This window comes from Ptiloglossa arizonensis, chromosome 2 (genome assembly GCF_051014685.1).
Source record: "Ptiloglossa arizonensis isolate GNS036 chromosome 2, iyPtiAriz1_principal, whole genome shotgun sequence".
In the NCBI taxonomy this organism is placed as follows: Eukaryota; Metazoa; Arthropoda; class Insecta; order Hymenoptera; family Colletidae; genus Ptiloglossa; species Ptiloglossa arizonensis.
The window spans coordinates 3685663-3703875 of record NC_135049.1 but is presented as its reverse complement, the minus strand read 5'-3'; the positions used below and the strand labels follow the sequence as shown (position 1 = coordinate 3703875).

The 18213-nt window shown below is 26.5% G+C and overlaps 4 protein-coding genes across 10 annotated transcripts; 2 read left to right on the top strand and 2 right to left on the bottom strand.

Moving 5' to 3' along the window:
- Positions 1-3932: 3932 nt before the first annotated feature.
- Positions 3933-4761, bottom strand: Dad1 (dolichyl-diphosphooligosaccharide--protein glycosyltransferase subunit). Its single transcript, XM_076304545.1, has 2 exons — positions 4472-4761; positions 3933-4219 (listed from the first exon to the last, which is right to left on the bottom strand). Exons 1-2 carry the CDS (start codon positions 4674-4676, stop codon positions 4089-4091), a joined length of 336 nt encoding a protein of 111 aa, XP_076160660.1. The 5' UTR covers positions 4677-4761; the 3' UTR covers positions 3933-4088.
- Positions 4762-4767: 6 nt separating this feature from the next.
- On the top strand, positions 4768-7421 carry Cbc (protein CLP1 homolog). 4 transcript variants are annotated; one of them, XM_076304538.1, is made up of 4 exons: positions 4768-4925; positions 5013-5133; positions 5461-6518; positions 7016-7181. In XM_076304538.1, exons 2-4 carry the CDS (start codon positions 5035-5037, stop codon positions 7125-7127), a joined length of 1269 nt encoding a protein of 422 aa, XP_076160653.1. In that variant the 5' UTR covers positions 4768-4925; positions 5013-5034; the 3' UTR covers positions 7128-7181. The 4 variants fall into 4 exon arrangements, with proteins under 4 accessions (XP_076160653.1, XP_076160655.1, XP_076160654.1 ...); XM_076304539.1 differs by adding an exon at positions 7323-7421 and having other exon boundaries at positions 4804-5133; positions 7016-7085; XM_076304540.1 differs by having other exon boundaries at positions 4798-5137.
- Positions 7318-9366, top strand: LOC143143379 (uncharacterized). Of its 4 annotated transcripts, none has more exons than XM_076304543.1 (4): positions 7318-7442; positions 8220-8611; positions 8756-8990; positions 9074-9366. In XM_076304543.1, the coding sequence occupies exons 1-4, from the start codon at positions 7410-7412 to the stop codon at positions 9209-9211; spliced, it is 798 nt and encodes a 265-aa protein (XP_076160658.1). In that variant the 5' UTR covers positions 7318-7409; the 3' UTR covers positions 9212-9366. The 4 variants fall into 4 exon arrangements, with proteins under 4 accessions (XP_076160658.1, XP_076160656.1, XP_076160659.1 ...); XM_076304541.1 differs by having other exon boundaries at positions 7379-7511; positions 9074-9363; XM_076304544.1 differs by having other exon boundaries at positions 7379-7511; positions 8756-9013; positions 9074-9157.
- A 336-nt stretch (positions 9367-9702) lies between these two features.
- Rab8 (RAS oncogene family member Rab8) lies at positions 9703-17596 on the bottom strand. The gene is made up of 4 exons (XM_076304317.1): positions 17117-17596; positions 14953-15013; positions 14413-14758; positions 9703-11295 (listed from the first exon to the last, which is right to left on the bottom strand). The coding sequence occupies exons 1-4, from the start codon at positions 17238-17240 to the stop codon at positions 11197-11199; spliced, it is 630 nt and encodes a 209-aa protein (XP_076160432.1). The 5' UTR covers positions 17241-17596; the 3' UTR covers positions 9703-11196.
- Positions 17597-18213: the final 617 nt, after the last annotated feature.

Below are 18213 nucleotides of genomic sequence, written 5' to 3'. Positions count from 1 at the left end.
AATATGTGAGTATAAATTTCATTGAAATCAAATAACACATTCGAGTTAGAAAGGCTTTATTAGATTTAATAACATATCATAGGCCACAAAAGTATTTTAACGGAACTGCAGTCGTCATATTAATATTTCTAGGCAGCGACGAATGTAAAGAAACATTTTTTAGTTCATATAGAACTATTCTAAGAGAAATACTGTTCAAAACTCGTGTCGCAATTTATTCAAAATCGAATTTTTACAAAATGAATCGGAAAAAGTCAGAAAGAGAACTAGTAGTAAAATAGTACAGAGAAGGAAAATCTATCAATGAAATTGCAAAACTTATAGACAGGATATAAGACTTATATAGACTCTATATAAGTTCTATATAGAATATATCTCTATCTAGAATGTAGTTCTCTACATTCTTAAAAAATTTAATAAGTAAGGAACTCGAATATGTGTTATTTGATTTCAATAAAATTTATACATGTTATCTTTAAATATTCTCCATACGCGATATATACGACGACTTCAAAATATTTATTATACTGTATAATTTGTGTTAATTTCGATTAGAAATATGTCATCTTTCGAATACTTTTATGAGCCTACAAAAAGTTCTCAAACTAGAATATGTGAAATAAATCATTTATTTGGTGGAGTAAGTCGAGTTTCTTTTTCCTTTAGTATTTTCTGTTACAAATATGTACAATGAAAAGCACTTTATACTGCTTACAACGAATAAAAATGTAAAAGAATGAATTGTTCAAGTGCCATGAAAATAATGTAAATTGTGAAAATATTTGAATGATATGTCAAAACAATTTGTGTCTGTTGTATTTTGCTGCAATTTGTTCTTAAGTCCTCTGTGTATTCCACAACAAATCATGCATCATTTAAAAGTTTCACAAATATTTTGATCTCAATTTTAGATATTAAGAAGTCTGAGATTTTTCCTAAAAATTAAATTACAAAACAAATCCTGTAGATTCGGAATGAAAAATACATATATTTTTATTAGGTTTAGCATACTTTTAAAAAATATGTAAAACACTTAGAAATTTACAGCTACTGCAAGAAGAACCAAAATATGTATTGCGCTTTGTAAAATAATTGTTTTTAAAAACTTACGCTTTGACCACGTTATAATTAATTGTAATACTTTCATGTTATTTCACACATAAATTACTTAATACGTTCGCTGCCGAGCGAGTTTTGCACGTTTTTCCGTTCACGCTGAACGCTATAGAGGCGTCCTAGGGATATCATCAACATTTGTTCAAGTTATAGTGTAAAAAATAAAAACATTCAATACTTCAATGGTGTAATTATTATTTTACAGTATTCATAATGACATCAATGTTACGTAAAAGTTTACAAATATACTTATTGTAAGCGTTGTAAGTTCGGAGCGTTTGTCACCAGTGACTGACGCAGCAGCGAACGTGTTAATATAAAAATAATGATTCGTTTTCCAAAAAGAGATGTACAAGTTACAGTAATTTTTCTCTCTACCAACAAATAGTGACTTTGTATACATAAATTATATTACAATATAAAATTGCAATATGCCTTGTTTCGTTTAATATTGTAATTGAGTTTTAATAACATTAATATTTAAAAAAGAAGTTGTACTAAAACATTATTTATAATATCACGTCCAAAAACTTCCAGTAGCATGTGTTTATGTAAATGTATTCAGTAACAAAAATTAATGTTGTGTAAACTAATTAATTTTTGTAACACTTTTTACATGTGATAGAAATTTTTAAAAAGTAAATTGGATGATATACTGTAATTTCAGTATTCAGTCAGTGTATGTGTACAATACAGAATAAAAAGAGAAGTAAACCTTTTATGGAGAGTATAAGACTAAATTTATCGAAGTTACAATAATTATTTTCTAAGTTAGCAAAGATGTAAAAGAGATATGCAATTTCGGTACAATAATCTTCAGGGCTTCAAGAAAAATATCATTTTTATTCGTGTAGAATATATAACTTTAACTTTGACAAAATGTTCATATTTCAAAAAATAATAATGTGTATTTCCATTTAGATTGCTTTTTTCTGTATATTGAGACATATGTATGTACATATATATAACAGTTAGTGCATTACTTATAACATTTGAAATAGTACATTTCTCTATTTTTATGTTACTTTATACTCTATATAAATTTTGCAGAAATTATAGCTCATTTTGCACAAAAAATTTTATTAAAAAAATATTAATATAATGAAAAACTTTTCTGAGGTAGGTCTACTCAAATTGTAGAAGCTTAAAATTCATCAGTTTATTTAAAAAATATTTTCTAAATTACTTGCTTTTTCAATGAATATGCAAATATTATAAAATAATATATTCACACAGCAGTATTTAATTTGTATTATTTGAAAAAATTATTTGCAATATTAATTATGAACAAAAACATAATTAAATTAACAAAATAAAATGAACAATATAAATATACAGAGAAATACAAATAAACTGTATGCACAATATGCAAGGATATTGAGTAAGGATAATACATTTGTAAACTACAAATAATATGAGGGTATAATACAATATATATATATATATATATATACATATACACATACATACATACATACATATATATATGTATGTATGTATTATGTACTTACATGTATCATATAATAAAAGACAATATATAATATAGTATAAGATTAAGTACATATAAACGTATAAAAAAATGGAAATCTTATAATTATCTTCTTTTTTCCCTCTTATTTAGTAAAGAATCTTTTACAAATATAAGTTAACATAAAAACTAGAAAGTAGGCCTTATCTCTATCATGCACGAATAAAAGATTGATCATTACATGTACATATTATTTCCAACTATTTACCAAGAACCAAATTTGTTTCACATTACAAAATATTGCTTTTAATCTGTAACTTTGAAGTGTATCATGTCTTTAAACATATGTAGTTAATTTTAATATAATTATATTGTTTGTATTATATTATTGAACTAATTATATTTTTTTAATAAATAATACAAATACTGTTTTGATTATGTGATCATAATTTTGTGAAGATTATATTATTTCATTATTTTTATACAATATTTTATTTGAGAAGAAAGTAGAGAAGTAAAGGGCAACTTGAAAGGAAATCATGTCAAAAAAAACTAAAAGCTCAATAAAAAAAGCTTATCTTGTAACATTCATATTATTAATCTTTAACACACCAATGCACTATTCAACACAGTTACTGATCATATTACTTTGCCAATTCTTTAAAAATTCATTAATATAAAAATATTATAAGTTATTTCTTATAAAAGTAATTGATTAGACATCTTCAATTTTCTGTCATTTTTCATAGTGTGTTTGTACGAATCTGTAGCTACAGTTTAAGGCTCAATTTATTAAAAAAATACTTGTTCAAATTGTAAACTCTCCTTGTAGATTCTTAATTTACAAAAGGGAACATTTATCTTGAGTTGACTATTTTATTCCTGAAGATAAGAAAAGAAATAATCTACTGTGTTCTTTTATTCTTTTCATATTTAAAAAACACTAAATTCATGAATATTGTGTCGCTGTGTAAATAAATGTAACAAAGAACTCCAATGTTCCTCAATAGATTTAGTATGAAATACAGTTGATCATAAATGGCACTTAGACAGTTAATCATTATTGAAATCCTTTTACTAATCCATTTTTATTTATTCTAACGAACATTTTCTTTAAAGTGTTTAGGCAACTCTGGAAAAATAAAAAAAAAGGGAAACATTCAAAGTTATTAATAATTTTGTCTAGTATTTGAGAATATTATTTCATTTAAAATCAATTATTATAAACAGATACATTTTTAACTTATTCAAAAATAAATGCTTTATGTTTACCGATGTATTGAAATTCGTTGCCACATTTTTATAACTTATTTTACTACATTTCCCATAAAATATGAATTTGTACACGTATAAATAAATTCTAGTTTATTCTTTAATAATTTCCTTAATTATAAAGTTTATTTTTATACATACAGACATTTTTAAAACAGTGTAATTATTATTCCAAACAAGTTTGAATGTAATATTTTATTACAAAATTTTATAAATCCTGTTTCCTCTGATTTTAACCAATGAAATTCATTACAACAAAATGAAGAATTATATGTGCAAAAATAAAATCTGCAAATCCTCTCTCAGGACTTATTCCATGAAACTGGCTCTTATTTTGTGGATTCACTTGCAATCGCAAGCAAACTGAAACAGAAATATGAAATAAAGTTTTAATAAATGTATAACAATAAATATTAATTTTCAAAATATTCTATAAATATATATATATTTTTTGAAAAAAAAAAAAAAAAATGACATCGTAATCGTAAAAAAGATGTATATTCCTCGAAACAGAAAGATAAAAACATTGTTAGCATCATTAAGTATTGTAAAATGTAATAATTTAAAAATATAAAATCCCATACAAATTTGAATAAACATTTATTAGTAAAATACCTCCAAGGACGAAGCAAGAGACACAAGAAATAAATCCACTAAGAAAGCTGTTGAAAGGGAACGTTCCGACGAAGCAACAATAAACGAATTGTATGACACCCGTTAAAAACACGTAAAGTAGATAAGCATCTATAATTTTAAGTTTTTTTGGTGTAGCTTTCGTGTACTCTTGCCAGAATTTTCCTATAACTGTTAACGCAGTCATTTTTACAATTTGTTGACGTTTCGTTTATGATTATGTCGAACTTCAACGCGTGGCACCGGTATACTCGTAGACTCATACTATCGATAGTTACATTAATCGATATATATCAGTGCCTTGTAATTATCGATAACAAATTGATTCTAAGTATCGTACAAATGTAGTATTTTAAAGTTTTGTAATTATCGATAATATTTTGATAGGTTGAGCAACATCGAATAGTATTGAATAATTCTAATGGTTTATTTAAAGGTTAGAATACACTACATAATAAGTTAATATAAAAAATGTCAAAAAGTTCCGATTACTAAAGTAACGTTACGCAAACTTTACTTAAAGATACGTAACGTACATTAACAAAATGACAGACGAGAAAGTGCAAACGCAGGAATTCAAATTAGATCCAGATTGCGAATTACGCTTCGAAGTTGAAACCAAAAATGAAAAAGTCACCCTCGAAGCAAGTATTAAAACATTTTTTTGTAATTCATAATTTAAATCTATTTCTTCACATTTGAATTTAATTTCATAATTATTTTCTTTATTTACTTGCCTGTGTTGCTTCAAATTTTAATTCATACAGATCTCTAATAATTTCTTAGTTTTCATGTTTTTCTACTAATTATTCATGTACAACTTTGATTACAAACTTATATATTTACCACTTTTTATTATATAATTTATTTGTATATATATATTTATATATATTATGTGTTAATTATCAAATTCCAAGTATATTTATTCATTTCCTCTATTATAATATTTATATGAATTTATTTGTTTACAGTTGAAAAGTGGTTTAGCAGAAGTCTTTGGTACAGAATTAGTAAAAGGAAAGAAATATGAGTTTACAGCTGGAGCTAAAGTAGCTGTATTTACCTGGCAAGGTTGTACAGTAGAATTAGTTGGAAAAACTGATGTTAGTTATGTTGCTAAAGAAACTCCAATGGGTCTTTATCTAAATTGTCATGCAGCAATGGAAAAGCTTAGGGAAAGTGCAGAGAAAAATGATAATAGAGGACCAATAACAATGCTTGTAGGTCCTTGTGATGTTGGAAAATCAACACTTTGTAGACTTTTACTAAACTATGCAGTTAGAATGGGCCGTAGACCAATTTTTGTAGACTTAGATGTTGGTCAAGGTCAAATAGCAATACCTGGTACTGTCGGAGCCCTGTTAGTTGAACGTCCATCTAATATTGTAGAAGGTTTTAGCCAACAAGCACCATTAGTTTTCCATTTTGGGCATAAGAGTCCACAAGCAAATGTTGCTCTTTATAATCTCCTTGTAACTCGCCTGGCAGAAGTTTGTTCCGATAGACTTCAAGCTAATAAAAAAGCTAGAATTTCTGGCATTGTAATAAACACTTGTGGTTGGGTTAAAGGAGCTGGATATAAATTATTGACTCATGCTGCACAAGCTTTTGAAGTTGATGCAATTTTGGTGTTAGATCAAGAAAGACTTTATAATGAACTTGTTAGGGATATGCCAGACTTTGTTAAAGTTGTTTTTCTACCAAAAAGTGGTGGAGTTGTAGAAAGGAGTCAGGCGCAGAGAACAGAAGTTAGAGATCAAGGTGTAAGAGAATATTTTTATGGATCTAGAACTCCACTTTATCCGCATAGTTTTGAAGTAAAGTGGAGTGAAGCTAGATTATATAAAATTGGAGCTCCAGTATTACCTGCATCCTGCATGCCACTTGGAATGAAAGCAGAAGATAATCTAACAAAATTGGTAGCTGTCACACCTGGTCCAAATCTTCTTCATCATTTATTATCAGTTTCATTTGCTGATTCACCAGAAGATGATGTAGTGCAAACTAACGTTGCTGGATTTGTCTGTGTGTATGTAATTTGCACATTAAAATATTTGTTGATCTTTACTTTTAGTGCAAGCATATACAGAGTATCCCATCTTTTAATTCTAGAACACCTTATTATTTTCTTTGCCCCTGATAACATGGAAAATTATTTAAAATATCATTTGAATGATTATAAAGAGCCAAAAATAGTACTATAAGATGCAAAGAAGAATATATACTTATATGTAAAAAAATATCAACAATTTTGAGAAAAAATTTTATTGTATTGTACTGTATTATGTCTTCAATATTTTACAGTGACATCAAAAATAAGAAAAATAATATGTTCTGAGTCTTGTGGGATACCTTGAAAATTATAATATTATTACTACAAATTACTTTCCATTTGTGTAAAATTTGTTATTTATTTGTATATTAATAACTAACAATAGATGGTTACTTATTTTATTTTTAATATCCATTTTTTTTTTAATACTTAAATTAAGAATGTTAATGTTCGAAAATATTCTTTATTTGCAGGACCAATGTTGATGTGGAGAGGCAAACATTTACAGTTTTAAGTCCACAACCAAGACCATTACCAAATACAGTTTTGTTACTTTCAGATATTCAATTTATGGATAGTCATTAATTTTTTTTATAACAATTATTTAAGATTTTAATAAAATAAGTAGTTTATTAATTATATTTGTATTCCTATTTTTTTATCCATGAAAAATTCGAATGTGTCTTATGAATGAATTTGTAATTTTAACATAGCACATTACATCTATATACAATATATTTTTATATAATAGATTAAATATGTTATATGTATTCGCAATAGTTCCTCGCTTAATGTTAAACAAAATTGGGATCGCCAGTTAAATTTGACTAAGGGTCGACCAAACGGAGCACTTGAAGAAAACAGTAAATGGAATACAGTAACAATAGACAAGTCGGACACGTACGTGCATGCATCTGTAATTGGAAGTCCGATTTCGCGTGGCCGAATCTTAAAAACAGTGCCAAACAAGTATTTATTTTATTTATATCTTTATGAGAGTAATATTAATCAATTTACGAATTTTTCCGATAAAAAAAAGTTTAACCAAGCCTCGTTCAAATTAGTTTTAATTATAATTTATTCGAATTATTTCTAAAAAGTTTCAACTGGATATAATAGAAACAATATTTAACCGACACGTGCGTTGTCACTTGAGATTCAAACAGCGCGCCCCGAAAAGATTCAAACGTATAACTTTCGCAGAACATGACTAAGTTGAGAAATCGAATATATCAAACTTGATATCAGTTCAGATTTCGAAGATTTGTTGCAGAAATATTTTCGGTGATTTATAAACAAAAAAAAAGAAACGTAACAATACATTTTATTTTAAATTCATTATTGAGTGGCTAATAAAAACCTTGCAATTATGGAAAATGCCCAATCGAATGCGCAAAACATATTTCACTTCGAGAAGAGATTTCACAAAATGATTTACCAAATTCAGCGGTACACGGTTAGCATGGGATCTGTAAATTGTTAAAACAATTACATTACGCAAATATTATGCGATACTAAAATTTAGATCAAAATAATAATAACATGGAAAACGTTGCAGTTCGTTATAATTTATATTCGAGAACTATTATATTAAAGAAGGAAAATTTGAATTCTTATAAAAAAAAATAAGATGGTAATATAACCAAATATGTTTTTAACAATATTTTCTTCTTTCAGGAAGAATTGGATAAACTAGAAAGGGAACATGTTCTAATGCGTGAACAGCTCTACTCGAAAGAGTCACTTTTACAAAACGAACAAAGAATATCGCACAATTTACGAGCGCGTTTAAAATTAGGAGTGGAAACAATTGAACGATTAGAGGAAGAGAAGATGCGTAATAAAATTGATTATTCAAAAATGAAAATCAACTACGATAGTATAATCAAGGAACGTGATCTTTTAGCAAAGGAAGCTCTGTCAAGTCAAATGGAAGTCGCTAAATTCAAAATTAAAATGAAGTCTTTAGAGAATAAGCTACAGCAGGAGACGCGGAAAAAAGGGGAACTAGAAAAAGCAATAATTGAAATGAAAAATGATAATGAAAAAATTATTGCAAATATTAACATGTAAGCAAACATGTATACACAATCAGCATCAATATAAAATTAATATTTAAAATTTCCAACTTTGCTTTAAAATAATTTGAAAAGTATAAAAGGAAACAGAAAAAAGCTGTATAATATTGATAACTCTGCCTTTTATCTTTTTAGGAATATTGTTAAAATCTTGAAAGAACACAAATATTTGGTAGAAAGCACCAAAAGTATAATTCAGTTAAACAAACGGCTACAAACATTTGGTCTATGTTCTCATGCAATAAATGAAAAAAATAGAAAAGAAATAAAAGATTTACAAATGAAGCTAATTGCATTTTCGATAAACGAATTGAAATCAGTATCTACAATTGATAAATTACACCCAGAGATAGAAACTCTATGCTTTAAAGTAGACAATTATATTACAATCACGTAAATATTTAAATACAAATATTTATACTTATAATATTTATACTATTTGTTATATTTTAGTTGAAAGAAATGTCAATGGAATTGAAATCTAAAATGCAAAACTCCACAGTACTTGAAGAAAATTTAAACAAATTTTTTCAAGAATTGTTCTACAAACACAACACCAATCAAGGTAAAATTTTTGAACAAACCAATTAATAATTACAGTAAACTAATTCAATCATATCTGATAAGTGATACATTTGTTTATCTTCACAAAATATAAAACAAAACTACACTACTTATCACATACTGTGTATTGAACAATTTTTAATAATTTTGTATATACAATAACGTTAAAATTTGAATGCAGTAAAATCTTAAAAAATAATTCGCTACTAATTCATTATCTTTTCAATTTGTTCTCCTATAACCTAAAATTACATATTGTATTTATTAAATTAAACACTTAATTGAAAACATCTCTTGACCTGTTAAAACATTCCATAAAAACATAATTTTACACATGTTCTTATGCTGCAAGGTTATGTTATTAGAAAATTATATTTCTGTTAATCATAATAATAATTATAATGCGTTAATGGAATTATAACATTCTTTGATGATAACAATAAAAAAACGACCATGAAAGTAATAATTAATCGCTTAAAATTAAGGACAGGGGAGTTTCGACAATAAAAGTAGACAAATAGGATTAATATAAAATGTATTATAATAATCGTATATTTAAGTATAAGTGGAAATAGATCGGAATCTCTTTTTCTTGTATAAAAAAAAAGAGAACCCTCTGTTTCCTCGAAAAACTATTACAACAAGCGTTTCAAACGAAGACAAAGTCCGTATTCCACCTTTTTTTTTTTATTTACTTCAACAATAAAAAGAGGAAAAAATGAAAGAAAATCAAAAGAGCTTTCTCTTTGAGTCCTGAATTTGCGCTAATTAATTAATGAGTTAATTAATGAAGATTCCCCTTCGATTCGGTGAAAAAGCTAACTTGACAATGTGTGTGTATATACTATATATACATATACACATGTATATTTTTATATGTATATATACACATATGTATATATATATATATATATATATATATTTATATAAGTATAGTTACTTATATATTTATATATAAAAAATGACCGCCCATTGTTTATCTATCCGCACCCCCTTCTTTTTTTTGATAAACAAATAGCTAAAACTACTTACTAAAAAAAAAAATTTCTCATTTACGAGAGAAATTTCTTCCTTTTGGGTTCGTTTAAACAAAGCGAATGCAAACACATGTTAAAAATCGATTGTACCCCTTGATTATTTGAAACATGGAGGAGAAACTTCGTTGCGTGTTCTCCACAATAATCACTTTCTATCTTTTTAACTTGGTATTTTCAATTTTACTTTCGTTGTAGACATTTTGTATAATTTATTAAAATATTATGTAAATAAAAGCAGCAATTTGAAATACATTTTAAAGGTAAAAATAGTTTTATAATTTATTGCTTTTGTAAGTATTCAAATTGTATTTTAATATTTATTACTTCACTTTTGTTTCAACCTAATTTACTCCTTTTGTAAATGAAAGAATTTCACAGCAACGCCTACAATTATATATTTCACTAAATGAAAAAAAACTGTACACTTATTATTGAATGTGCAATTTTTAGTATACATAGATTATAGATTTCGTGACAAAAATTGTTTAATGTCAATGTATATTCTAAATTATTCGTTGATTATTTTATTAATTATAATTACCCCCTTTAACCAAAACATTCTGAAACTGCTTAACAAAATTTTACCACGAATAATTTATTATAAAATTATTTTCATTGTCGCGAAATAGGGTGAAAAGGAATGATTATTACGATCGTACTTTCAGGTTTGCGTTCTGAACTCTGAGCTTTAACATTGTTAGAAAATTATCAAAAATTATCACAATCCACGATCGTTTTCTTTAAGAATCCTTAAATACGTTTTTCTTAAGAGAGGAAAGTGAGTTTCTCCTCCAGCATAAAAGAGCTTCTATGAATAATTAGTAAAAAAGAGAGACCGGCAGCGATGGGGGGAAACAAAGGTGGCTATCAAGGAGTAACATCACAGAAGGACTCGCATCGTGAAACGAGCGAAGGGGACCGAAGGTAAAGAGTACAGGATAGAGGGTGACGGTTTAGGTTGCACCGGCCGAAGGGTCAGAGTATAGAGCATCGTGCAAGCCAACTTGGTGGCTTCCTCTGTGGCTCAGATGCTTTCAGTTGATGTCCGCCTCCCTTGGGTGGATTTGATGCTTCCTGTTCCAAAATAATTTCATCATTAATCATTTTTTATTTTATATGTAAGATATCTCCAAACATACGTGACAAATAGTACTGAAACTATATAAAAAAATTGGTAAACTCATTTATACTTTCATAGTTATTGAGTACTATGGTTCCTTTTCTGTTATTTATGATTAATACTAGAGATACATGCAATCAATTTTAGTTCTTTATGGACTTCATTGTATTTCAACTTCTTTTAGATTCTCAACTTTCAATTGCAAAGATGTTAAAAGCAACATTAATTAATCCTTGGACAGTGAAAACTAGATCAATTTTTTACCCATAATAACTCTGCCTATGTTGTTTGATGAGTCACCCACACCAAAGATGTAAAATTAAACATACTACCCACAATAAAACATTTCTTTCTAACCTGTACAACTAAAATTTTTGTATAAAGGCATGCATTGTTTAATTACTTATTATAATCTTAATGGATACTTTACAAAAATATCAAAATACAACATAAAAATTCTGTAAAAATTATGTAGAATGAAACCAATCATTATAACAATTTTTAACAAAGTTAAAAATACATTATAATATCTTCTTGAAAGAGTTTACATACATTTTTATATAATTACATCTTTATAATAATAAAAAGTTACAACCATTATAAGATATTATTCTTTCTTATTCAGTACAAAAAGGATTGTTACAGAGTAATAACATTTTCTTTTGGTAAATGAAGACACTTAGGAGGTATGTAGATTAAAGAAGATTATTAATCTTTTCTAAAGAAAAGTTATAATATTTTTTATACTATATAAAAGCAAACAAGACAATTTCAATAACATACCGACAATGTTCAATGGCAAGTTATGAGATGAAACAATGATTAAGATAAAGTTTGATATATATATATATATATAATTATTTTGAACTTCGAGAAACTTCTTAAATTAAAACAATTGAAAAACAGAATTTTAACTTTTAATTAATTTATGTAAATATTGCCCTGCTGATTAGTCTGGTAAATAACACCTGTACACCTGTACTGTATAAGGTGACTTTAGATTAAGGTGTTTACAATTGCTTTGAAATACCATTTACGCTATGAACAAGATATTCATTATATGCTTTATGTCAAATCTTATGTAATTTCGTATATTATTATCATATGTTGTTGAATATGTCTCAGTGGCCACTTTCTATTAAGAAAGTAGAAGAAATGACAGCCATGATTTTAAAAATAGTTTAAAATTTTGGATTACTATTTAAAATGTTATAAAATAATAAAAAAAAAGAAGTTTTGAAGCACTGCTTTCAAGAAGTTAATAATTCAAGTTTTCTTTCAAATCTACATATGTTACAATAAAAATTAGGATACTTTTACACAACATTGTTTGTTAAAAGCAATAAGTGAATATTACAAGTAATTTGCAGTTTGTTTTTTGTACGAGTACATACATTCATGCATGTGTAAGTGCATAAGCTGCTACATACATGTGATTATATAACGCAACGCAGGATAGAAGTTACAGTAAATATTACATAATGTGTAGGTATTAGATATTATTTCAATCAGTGGAAGTTCAATTGAGTAGAAATAAAATATTCCAACATAACAATTTTTGAAAAATGATACTATCGACAAATAATGTTATAAGTAATTAAAGAAAAAAGAAGCAGTAAAAAAAATTAAATATATGTTACAGGAGATTAAACGAGTATATGATTATGTAATTATGATAATTATAGTATGTAAAGATAATTAAACTTTAATTTTCTTAATTTAAATATAATTACTGTTGACATTTAGTCATAATATATTTTAAAAAAATATAATGTAACAAGTTAATTAATTACAATAGATTAAGAATGAATTAAAGCAATTAATAAAAGTTATGGTATAATTTTTCAAGGTCTAACACAATGTTCAGCATCATCAACAAAAGTAGTCAAATTGCAAGTTAGCATGCAAAGCATGAGCTTCTATATAGTATATAAAAAATAGATAGAGGGGGGAAGAGTTACCTTCTGCCAAGACCGACCCGCACCAAACACAGAGAAACAGACACAGGAAACAAAAAAACAGTGGTTAATCAATATAAAACTATTTGCTATAACAAATCTGTAAAAGCAACTACAATTATATTTAAATAAATGGTAATTTTAATGCTATTGGCAAACAATGAAATCAAATTCTGTAATTATCACTAAAATAGAGTAATAAAACATACATTCATAATAATTCCTTACACTCTGTGTAATAGTTTAAACTAAAAAGAGTGGTTGACTTAATGAGAAAACAAAAACAGTGATTGTAAATTTTCATTTAAAAGCACTAAATAAATTTATGTTACTAAATATTTTCTTTTAGCCTTTCAGCACTATGTAAACATCACATAAAATGTTGGCTGTACTTTTTTAAATTACACTCATATATTCAGTTATTCAAAAACTAATTATGTATATGTTATTTTATACACATGGTTTTATAACTTTATCACCTGAAATATTTCTTTTATAGAAATATAAATATTTTATTTATTTACCCTTTAATGTACACATCCAACTTTCACACAAACCACATCTACACATCTATACATCTATATTTGTAGATACAAGTGTCTAATACAGATTACACCCAAATTGTTTACAATCAGCGATTTTAATTACTCTAATTATCAGTCTATCTGATAGAACGTTATCTTACAATGTATACTTTGTATTACTAACACTTTCTACATGGTATAAAAGGCTACACCTTTTAGGAATTATAGTGATTTTATAATAAAAAGTATGGGATTTTGTAATGTAGAATTATATGGCAAGATATAAATTATAAATAACAGTAAAATACAAAACAATCATTCAACTTTAATGTTATTTAAAAAAGCAGAGGCCATTTTTTACACAATCTCCACCCACTGGAAGGCTAATAACGATGTTCAGCTCATAACATTTTGTTAAGTAACAAATAAAACAAAAAATTTCTAATTTTATTATGTACTTTAAACAGTTTAATATATTTTGGATTATTTTTATCTTCTTATTATATGAATTAAAGTTTTTTATACATTTTAATACATCGACTATGAAAGAGGGTATATTAAGAAGAATATATAATAAAAAAGTATTTACCAATTTCTTTTCCATTTTGGCCTTAATATCTCGTGCTAAAGTGTAAAATGCCTCTTCAACATTAATGCTGGATTTAGCAGAGGTTTCCATGAATTTAATTCCGTACTCAACAGCAAGTTGTTCTCCCCGTTCCTTTGAAACCTGTCGTTTTTCTATAAGTTCACACTTATTACCCAATAGCATCTTCTCAACATCTGCTGAAGCATTTTCTTCAATGTTTCTAATCCAATTTTTTATATTCTCAAAACTCTTCTCATTGGTTGCATCATAAACTAGCATTATTCCCATTGCACCACGATAATATGCTGTAGTTATTGTACGAAACCTTTCCTGACCTGCTGTATCCCTTTAAAAAAGTGTAAAAGAATTATTGAATGAAAAAATGATGTTATTCAAATATTAAAAACCTGTTTAAACAAATATTAATCAAAAAAAAGTAGAAGGAAAAGGAAACAAATCTTCGTTTTTGTGCATATGTACAATCAGAAACAAAATTGTTATTTTAAATTTAATATCTAGTTTGAAATACCTAGTACTTACCATATTTGTAGTTTTATTTTCTTGCCATCTAATTCTATTGTTCTTATTTTAAAATCAATTCCTGAAAACAAGAAACAAGTATATAACTTATGAACTGAATAACATAATGTACCCACATAAATAAAGGAATATTCTTATTATATATACACAATACTTGCTATTACTAACAATTAATCTCATGTTAGTACTGCATCTTTAAAAGTATGAAAGAATAATAGGAACTTTAAACTTGTGCAAATGAAAATATAATTTTTGTAATAAACTTCTACAATTATTATTAATATATTAATGTTTAGTAATCTTTAAAAGTTTGTAGATGTTTCTTTAATTTAACCTAATTAATAATTGCAATTCTGATAATCTCATATTATTCTATTTATTTTAAAAGAATATTTTGTTAATAAGAAAAGATTTTTTAACTGATCATTATTCAAGTTATCTTTCTTCTAAAACATTTTTCTTCTTCACTCAAGATTGAGTTACAAATTTTAACACAATCTTTTATAATAAATTCTAATTTAATCAACTGTAATTACTTATTCTAAGTGCCCAGAAAATGTGCAGTATCTTCTATCAACTTCAATACTAATTATAATAGAGTATTGTCAATCTTAAAATGGTAAATCCTTCAGCATTATAATAACATTTTTTTAATCTTATTAAGATAAAAAATATTAAAGCAAAGATTAATAATCTCTTATCACATTCATCACAAAAGTACTTTTAGGAAATATATAAATGGTATTATAATTGCATGTAATAATATAATGCTTATATTGTCTTATTCTGTTGCCTAAAAAAGAAATGAATATTATGATTTATTTTAATTCTAAATCTGCATTGCATAAGTAAACAGAAAGAAAATAATTAATTTAACTTTTTATGACATTTTGTTTACATATCTACAAGGAAAAGATATTGAAAAACATCAATACATTAAGAAATCAATACTTATTTACAAGAATCTTTTCAATTTTGTTTTTTATCTTCAAATAAAATATTATAACTTAAAAACCATGAATAAAATATAATACAATAATAATCAATAATAAGTAAATACTATTATTTTCTATATTATTGTTTTATGATCTAATAAATTACACAATGATATTAAGAATTTTACTGATAGAGCAATGCAATTATACATCAAGATATTATAGATAATAAGAATTAATAACAGTATAAAACAAATAAGAATGTATCTAATATTATGTGCGCACATATGTGTATGCATATATTGAAGTACTGATATTTTTAAAGAAATAGGGTAATAAGTGATAAATCAGAAGATGTATATATATACATCACTAAAGTAATGAATGATACACAAAGAAAAGAAACAAATGAATGACAACACTACCCATTATTATCTAAGACTTCGGATACTTTGCAATTAAACATTTATCAACTGAATTATATAGCTCAAATAAATAAACATAAATAGCAGAGGTTTCTTTATAGAAAGAATAAAAAATAATATTAATATGCATAAGACTATTAACTACAAAAGGAAAATAAATAATCAAATATATGAATCTTGAGAATATTACTAGTACAGTAAGTACCAAGAATGTAGTATATTTAATATTTATGTATAAAATTAAATATTTATAGATATATAATAAGTAAATAATAAATAAATAAATACAAATATGAATAAATTTGACTAAGAACTATTTTAGATATTTATCTATAAATGTATTTAGATAAATAAGGAAGAATACTGTATCGTAATTAATGAAATTACTGTAGATGCACAAGTTACACGATGCAACTGCATTATTACAATGTATGAAATTCTGTAGCATCTTACAATAAATACTCCATAAAAGTCTTACAGATTAATACTCCATAAAAGTTAATAAATGTATTCAGGGAATCAAATACACTGAGAAACGTTAAAACTTCACTTAAATGAACAGGATCATAAAAATCTAATAACAGGTTGTGTGCCTTTGAAATTTTAAGCACTTAAAAGTATATTGTTGATGACTAAACTTTCATGTGTACATTAAAACTTTATAAACAATTTAAAAATTTTGTCAAGAAATTTTAATGTGATACTAAGTACACCTTTTCTAAACCTGCTAATCAAGATCAAATGAATCAAAAATTAAGAAGACAACAAAACTGTAGAGAAATGGAACAAAAAGGAAATAGTTACCAATAGTTGAGATGAAGGTCGTATTGAAAGCATCTTCGGAGAACCTGAAGAGGACGCACGTCTTGCCGACGCCTGAGTCACCAATCAGCAACAACTTGAACAAATAATCATATGTCTTCGCCATACCCTTTGTTTTCAGTCTCTCTCTCTTTTTCACGTGTTTCCGTTTACACTTCTTTTATTCTTTCTACGTTAAGCCTCGCGGACGACGATCTTTTCAAGTGATCGTGATCCTTGGAATTCCAATGACGCACCCTTTAAACTTAAACGATCACACTCCGTCTTGCGATTATGTTTATCGAGATAAAATTAAATTCACAGAAGATTTAAAGGAAGGATTTCTGCTGGAATCTGTTCGAATAGGGCAAAACTCGCGTAATAGGGCACGTAAAAACATCTGTCAGAAAAAGCGATGACAGCCATCGGTAAGTACAACTTTTTCTCTGGTGTTGTGGCCAGCCTTCTGACCGCACCACAGGTGATGCGCGCGTGTGTATACGCATACGCAACACGTGTGTCAAGAATAAGCTGAGTCTTTACGCGAAAAAACATTATGGTGCATCCATATAGAATCAAAGGTTTTTTTATACTTCATTCAGCAAAACGAATGATTCTAGTAACCAAACCACGAGACTTGTGACAAAACCGAAAAATTAAGATGTTATACCCATAGAATACATATATAGATTCAACAGAAATTATACAAGATATTAATTATGTAGAATATTTACAATTTTCTACATTGAGAAGTCAATAAAAGATAATATGTAAAAATATGAGATAAATTAATACAAATAAAAGTATATTTAAAAATTACAAAATAATAAAACGTCGGGTTTTCAACTGTTTGTAAAATCTTTACATGTTTGATAAATTATGCGTCAGCCCACGTTACACTCCTGGCAGAGACAAAATGAACCAATAAAATGTTGTCACGAGTCACGTGGTTTAATTACCACACTCGTTTCATTCCAGCTTCGGAATAAACCAAACGCACAACGATTCGACAGTTCAACCTTTTTTAAACGAACCGAACATTATTAGTAATAGTAATAGTAGTAGTAATAGAGGAGTAATAGTTCAAACAGCGGATCAAA